The 7,579-nt window shown below is 50.4% G+C and overlaps 1 protein-coding gene across 1 annotated transcript; it reads right to left on the minus strand.

The window, feature by feature from the left end:
• Positions 1 to 4,303: 4,303 nt before the first annotated feature.
• LOC136474753 (probable galacturonosyltransferase-like 9) lies at positions 4,304 to 5,996 on the minus strand. The gene has a single exon (XM_066472308.1). It carries the CDS (start codon positions 5,848 to 5,850, stop codon positions 4,747 to 4,749), a length of 1,104 nt encoding a protein of 367 aa, XP_066328405.1. The 5' UTR covers positions 5,851 to 5,996; the 3' UTR covers positions 4,304 to 4,746.
• Positions 5,997 to 7,579: the final 1,583 nt, after the last annotated feature.

The raw sequence follows: 7,579 nt of genomic DNA on the forward strand, positions 1-7,579 counted from the left end.
AGAAGTGCCACGAGGCCCCAGAAGGTCTCAAAGAATAAGAAAGAAATTCAAATAGAGGATAATTCCACCTCATTTGAAAAGCCATGAGAGGACGTTCACTCATCTAAATGGCAAGAAGTTAAGGAAGATGAAATATCAACGATGTTTGGGACTAAGAAGAAATTCCCAATGGAGCCAAAACAGTAGGCTGTAATGGGTCTACAAGACAAAGATGACTCCAAAGGGAATATAGAAAGATATCAAAAGGGAATATTGAAAGCTATAAAGCGTCACTTGTGATGAAATGATTTACACAAAGAGAATGAATAGATTATAATGAGCATGCAATGATTCTTTTAGAATCATAATGGTGTTAGTGGCACATTACGATTTATAGTTACATCAAAAGGATGTAAAGACACATTCCTCAACGGGGACTTGTATGGAAAAGTTTACATGGCATAACTCAAAAGGTTTTGTCGTAGAAGAAAAAGAACGTAAAGGGATGTTGCCTAAAGAAATCCATTTATGGATTAAAGCAAACTTCAAGACAGTGGTTCTTGAAGTTTGACAGTACAATAAGAAAGTTTGGGTTTTAAAGAGAATGTAGAGGACAATTGTATTTATGCAAAGTTTAAACATGGGAAATTTATTTCCCTAATCCTGTATGTGGATAGCACCTTACTCGCTAGTAGTGGTGTTAATCTACTGTTGGAGAAGAAGCAGTTCTTGTCCTCAAGTTTCAATGAGAATGGTCTTGGTAAAGCATCATTCGTTCCAGGAATTGGAACTTACCGAGATAAAGGAAAAGGGTATTAGAACTGTCTCAAGTGTATACTTAGAGAAGATTCTAAAGAAATAAAGTATATATGTGAGTAAACTTGCGCCTGTTTCTAAAGTAAAGGGTAATAGTTTTCGGAACTTTCAGTGTTCCAAGAATGAATATGAGATCGATCAAAAGGACGTCCTATATGCTTCAGCTGTTGGAAGCTTAATGAATGCTTATAAGCAAGAACTTACCCTGACATAGTTCATGTATCCGGGATATTTTGGCAGAAGTCCAGTCCAGATATAGATCACTGGAATGGAGATGAGAATGTTTTGCAATTGTGCAAAGATTTATAGGCCTCATGGTGAGTAAGAAAGAATAAGTACTCTCAAATAGTTGTGGGTACAAATGTTAAATTTTGGCGAGATATTTAGTGAAACCCACATAGTAGCTAACACTCGCAGTTGGAGTTTTATTGTGAAAAAGCTCCAAAGAAACAGTTGTGGTGTCATCAAGGATGCATACCCACAGTATAGCTTGATATGAGGCTTAAAGGACAGGCGAAGTGATTAAAAGAACTTACACCCGGAATTGATAATGGTATACAACAGCAATAACCATTTAAGTAGTTCGCTCCTATAACAACGGGTCAAGTGTGCTGCCAAACACATTGACGATAAAGTTGTACGTTGTGAAGGAGAAAGTCCGGAATCATACTAAAAATATTGAACATAAAAGTAACAAGCAAGTGCTTGCGGATCCGCGTACAAAAGGCTTACCACCCAGTGTGTTTAGAGAACACACAGTCGACATGGGTTTATGGTATAGCCTATGTTTTTCGGACAATAAAGGGCCCAAAGTTAAAGAATCTGTTTCAGAAGAGAGATGTGTATTGTAGCTGTTAAGTCTATCGGCGATTGACCGTGACGATGAAGCATGCTCTATACACTAATCTGTGATGGAACAAATAAAAGCGAAAGGGATTAAAGTCAAAGTTTAAGGTTAAAGTATGAGTTGAGATCAAGGGGGAGAATGTTAGAATTGATCTCATCCGTCTTGACCCAACGGTCGAGACGGACCCCTTGACCGCGTCCTGATCGGGGACGTCCAGCCATCTCGTGGCTAGTGGGCCCCCGTCGCACAGTGCCTATAAAGAGGAGGTGGGGCAAACGGCACAAGGAACGAGGTTCACCGCCGCCACAGCCCCACGGTCCTAACCCTAATCCGATCCAGAGGGTGGCACTGCCAGCGGCGGGAAGCGCCACTGCCTTCACCACCACCGCCGGTCTCCACCGCCACTTCATCGCCCGTCGCTGCCCTAGCGCAGATCATCACCGGCGAACTAGCCGAAGACAGGGAACTCCTCCAACCCCTCCGACGGTCAGACGTTCCCACATTTTCCTTTTCTCTCTCTCTGTCTCCAACTCCCTCTGAATCTCTAAGTCACTAATTGTCCCAAATAAAAAAGAACTCACCCACTGGATCCACACCTAGACGATCTAAAGAATTTAACATACCAATCATCCCCTAACAAAACCCTGCGGCAGCCTAAACGCTTTTCTGTTCGGCGTAGATGCTAGGCTCCAAACGATCACCAAACGCCATCACCTCCACGCATTAGCACAGCACTGGCCCGACACATCACGTCGATCATGAAGCTGAAAGAGCTCGCGTCAGCGGATGCGGATCGCCACGACCGCGATCCGGCGCTCCGAAACTTCCGACGTGCTCGGCGTCCTCCCCTCGCTGACACGGCCTTGGTGGCAGGACGGCCGGCCGACACCGCGGCGGCAGCACACCAACCGGACCTGCAACTGCACCTGCCCATAATAGTGGCTCGAACGGGAAACCGGTAGCTTCCAGGAGGGGAGGTGTGGCCTGGTCGCCTGCCTGACGTGCATGAACCACAAGGCGACTAGGCGAGCAACAGCGATCTTCTAAAGATCACAGGGCGATGTCGTTGGGCAGTGCCCATCATTGGCATGGCATGGCACATTGGCGCTGTCCGTCCGGCCTAAAAGAACTCATGCTCTTGTCCGTCGTCCCGTCCCGCCCCGGCCCCGGCCCGGGAGTACGTACGGGTATGAAGCATGTGAAAGGAATTGAATACGATGGCGTAGGGTGGTTGATGACCAGCAGTGGGTGTGGGTGGATGGAGTTCATCTTCATCGCACTCACAAGGGCGACGGACTGTTTAAAAAAAACGAAATTTGAAAAGAGCAGTGGCCAAGCAGGAGGAAGTAATACAGGCAATCATTAGTTGCACTTGCCTTGCGTTTCCAGCTCTCCAGCTGGTCAATGCCGGCCTCCAGCCTGGTCAGCTGTGTACAGTGTAGCCTTACACCCTTGCCAAGCGATGTGGGGAGCAGGATATCGTGCACCGAGAGCCGTCCGATTGGGAGGTAGCGGCCTCAGTTTCTCCCAGCGCAGTATCAGTGCATGGGACCATGATATTTAGGAGAGTGATTTGTTTTGTTTTGTTTTGTTTCTTTCAGAATCGTTATTGCTCTGTGGTCTGTAGTGTAGTGGGAGCAAGATGTCCAGGTCCAGTCCAGCTGCAAAAGCCTACAGCTGCCTGCTCAAGTTATGGCCAGAGAGAGATGTCACCGCATGTGGAGGATACCTCTTCGGCAGCCGCATTTCAGCCTCACCAATCACCGCAAAACATAATTGAGATGCTGATGCCGCTGCCGCGATTTCAGAAAACACAGCCTTTGCTTTGATGTTTATTATGTCAGGTTTCAAATGATAGTTTCCTTTCCTCCAATCCTACTGCATTCCTGCGGTCTGCTTTCAAAGATTCCATCGCCTGTGACTGATAATTTAAAGAGAGGTCATCTTTCTCTAAGGTTTTGTGTACATTTAGGTGGCGTTAGTTGCAGGATTAGAGGTAGTATTAACACTGTATTATGAGTCTGTTGAGACGTCCCCGTCCTTACGCTTCCACCTTCTTCTGATATAAAAAGTTCATCCTAACTAACTTCAATATTATTGCTATTTTCCTTTTTTTTTTGTAGCTCTCTTGGTGCACACCCATCTGTAACGATCCTCGCCTAGTCTAATGCTCTCTTCAGATGTGTAACACTGACGAAACACCATTGGCCACAGCTCACGAGTCAAATCAAACAAGTCATCACCATCTTGGAAGCAATATGAACTTCCAGAACACAGGAAACAGCGTTTCAAGTTCAACAACAGGTGAACATAGGAATAAGTCGCAAAAAAAAAGGTGAACATAGGAATCAAACATTAGCTGAAGCTTGTGAGGGGTTGAAGAACCAAAGGGTGTAGAACTAATAACAACAGACAGACAGTACTAACAATGCCAGAACTACATGTTATGCCATTCTGGATGGAGTAAGGATCACAAGGAGATAAATGAATTAGGCCATTCTTGCTGAGCATAATAAGCAAAACCAGAAGAGCAAACCATTGTGTAGATTCCCAACATAGATAAACATGGCAACGAAGAGAGCAATTTGCAGGACATCAGGCCAGTCTGGATGATGGAAGACACATATAGAACAGGATTTCAGCAAAGGCACAAGACCAGTATGCACTCGAATTGTTTCAAATCAATTTAATTAATCCACATTATACGAGTGTACTGAATAGACATGTAAATGAAACAATTCTGAACTAATAGACCAAAAAACTGAAACCTTTATCCTATCCAAGAATTGTACACCACCAATCAAGTAATTCCTTCCAACCCATGATAGTCACAACCTCCAAACCAGAGCCTAATGAATCAATCTGAATCATAGTGCAAAATGAACAAGAATTTGCTCCCCCCCCCCCCCCCCCCCTATTCACTGTCTTCATCCCCTTGCTGCCGCTGCAATCTGTATACCGCCCCTCCCCTGTACAGCCGAAGGCGGCAGCTGGCTTGCAGCAGCAGCTGTGGCAGCAGTGGCAATGCATTGCAAGGCAATTCCATTACCGGCCAAGAACCACGGCATCCCCAAATCAAAGAATTATTGTGTATATCTGAACTTCTACCATGCCGCCGATGATGACAAGGCTGACCGGGACGGCCCTGATGCTGATGATGAATCATTCTCGCCAATGTAGAGGTCGTACGACCTCCAGGTGTGGTCGAGCGGGCAAGGCTTGCCGGCGTCGAGACGGTCCCATGGCTTGCCCTTCCCGGACCAGTGCATGAGGCTGACGGGCCCGTTATGGAGAGGGCGGCAGCTACCGAAGACGTTGTCGCCGCCCAAGCCGTGCTGGTTCCACCGGTGGTCGACGGCCTCTATCTCGCCGGCGAAGACGAGCAAGAAGGGGGGCAAGGAGCCAAGCTCGTAGATTCTTTTCTCCTTCTGCATCTCCATCCAGCGCTCGATGCGCTGGCGGTAGTTGCCGACGCGCCATCTCCGGAGGTCGATGACCATGACGCCGGTGTTGAAGTAGCAGGGAGCGCGGCGGCGGCCGGCAAAGACTCTGGCGCCGAGGACGGGGTCGTTCCAGAAGGCCTCGGTGAAGTAGCGGGAGAAGTTGGCGTGGCAGTACTCGGGCGCGGCGACGACCGCTGCGGCGGGCAGGCGCGTCTCCCAGAGCCTCCGCACGTCGTCGACGGCGAGCACGTCGGAGTCGAGGTATATCGCGCGCAGCACGCAGCGCGGGAGCAGGTCGGCAAGGTGGTTCCGCGCGTAGTTGAGCGGCGCCTCGAGCGCAGCGCGCACGGACGCGGAGATGAGCCCGGCGACCGCGTCGGCGCGGAACGGGTAGATCTCGAAGCGCAGGGACGGGAAGGAGGCGGCCACGGCGGCCCGGAGGTCGGCGACGGGCGGCGCGCCGCCGCCCTCCGCGGCGAGGAAGTGGAAGAAGAGCGACTCCGGGCAGGAGGCGTGCTTGAGCAGCGAGTAGATGGCCGCCATGGAGCCCCTGAGGTAGTGCGCGTCGAGCGTCATGGCGATGTGCACCAGGCCCGGGTCGCAGACCCCCGCGCCCGCCACCGGGGCCGGGCACCCTTCCCCGTTCCTGTACTCGGGCGCCTCGGCGAACCTCGGCAGCCCCGCCGCCGACGACGCCGGCCCCGATGCGGCCAATAACGCCACCAGCACCAGCCCGGCCCACATCGCCGGGGAGGCCGCGCCCATGGCCGCCGCCGCCGAGGGGATCCCCGTTGGTCCCCGCCCCGGCCGGCTCACCGCTCGCCCTCGCCCTCGCCTCGGGGGCGTCGGGTCGGGTCCGGTTGTGTGGTTCCCTCCCGGGAAGTGGTAGGCGTCGTTGGTGTATGCGCCTGCGCGTAGGTGCGCGCGCGCGGGTGGCGTCCGCGACCGCTCCGCTCGCTGGATCCCTCAATGGCAGCCTGGGCTGGGTCGATCGGCGGGGTCGTTTTATCGGGGACATTTATATGTGGCGTTACCAATAAAGCACGCGTGGAAGGTGGGGTCGCACGTGCGCTTCGTTGGCTTCGGCATTTTCCTCTTTGCTCGCCTACGCGTTCCTCCGTCTGCAATTGCAATTGCAAGCGGGGCATCGGTTGGGTGGGGCCGCGGGGTCGGAGCCGGGTTAATTACGGCGTGCTTAACGAGCTGGGCTGTTTAATTAGGGCTAATTCGGGCAGGATTAGCAGCAGGCCGCCAGCTGTGTACGTACGGCTACGCGTACTCGTACACCGCGTACGTATGCAACTCACCTCTGTCCTCTTCGACGTCTTTCCAGTGTTCTCTCGTCGTCGTCGTCGTCTCATGCTTTATTATTCTACTACTAGTAAATGCTGCTGTTGGTAACGGCCTGTTAGCACCAATGCTAACCGGCCACGGTCATCATGGTCTGCCGAGTCGTCAAGCCCAGGAGAGCGCCGACTCGAGGCAGAAGAAGCTTCGGCCCAAGGCGGGACGTCGAGCCCAGGAGTGCGCCGTCCCAGGAAGCCCCGTACTCGCTACTTCGGCCCTCTGTGGTCCAACAACTAGAGTGACAGGGAATAGCTAGTATATGAATCAGGAGAGAGAGAAGTGAGGGAGGAATCATCGAAGAACCTGTAAACTCTTGTAATATTCCAAGCATATGCTTGCTACCGGTCCCCAATTCTAGTTCTTCTGATCCCAATCCCCGCTTGCTGTTAACAATTTGTATCGGATTCCTTCGATCCTGGAACCCCATCTTCCTCACCATCACTTTACCCGTCTTCAACGCCGTCGTGGTGCCATGAATCCTGCTCTCATGCTCATCCTCGACACCATGAACAGCCGATTTGACGACCTCGACCGTCGATTTGCCTGCCGGGACAGCGCCTCGGCAACTCGTGCCGCGGTAGTCGACGAACGCTTTGACCTGCTGGCGGCCCATCAGGCGGCGGCCACATCTATGGCAGACCGCCTAAAATAACTCACTTCCGGAGGTGCTTGTCTTCCATTAGACACTAAACACCTCAAGAGTGAGCTAATTTAAACAGTTCTGACGAGCACACCCTATGGGAGAACCCGAAAATCCATATTTTCCAACAGGATCATAAATAGGAGAATAAAGCTTACAACATTTTATCCATTTCTTACATCACTTTCCATGCAACATCAGAGTATAATATTTATTGCTTATATCAGCGGAATATAACTATGTTATCAGAGTTTCAGCAGAAATAAAATTATTTAATGACAAGTTAAACATTAACATGATGATCTGTTATATACATCATAACAAGTTATAAGGTTTTCCATTGTAAAACATTTTGGGTGGAAGTTTCAAATAAACTCTATGTCCGCAACGTTAATAAAATCCTCGCTGAGCCCACCAGGAGGTTTTCACACACAAGTGTTAGCTCCACATGTTCTTGTCACCTGCAATAGGGTAGAATAAACCCTGAGTACTCAATTGTACTCTGTA

The sequence above is a fragment of the Miscanthus floridulus genome, chromosome 8, assembly GCF_019320115.1.
Source record: "Miscanthus floridulus cultivar M001 chromosome 8, ASM1932011v1, whole genome shotgun sequence".
Lineage (NCBI taxonomy): Eukaryota > Viridiplantae > Streptophyta > Magnoliopsida > Poales > Poaceae > Miscanthus > Miscanthus floridulus.

Coding starts and splice junctions, on each gene's coding strand:
- LOC136474753 (XM_066472308.1), bottom strand. CDS start 5,850: ATGGGCGCGGCCTCCCCGGCGATGTGGGCCGGGCTGGTGCTGGTGGCG.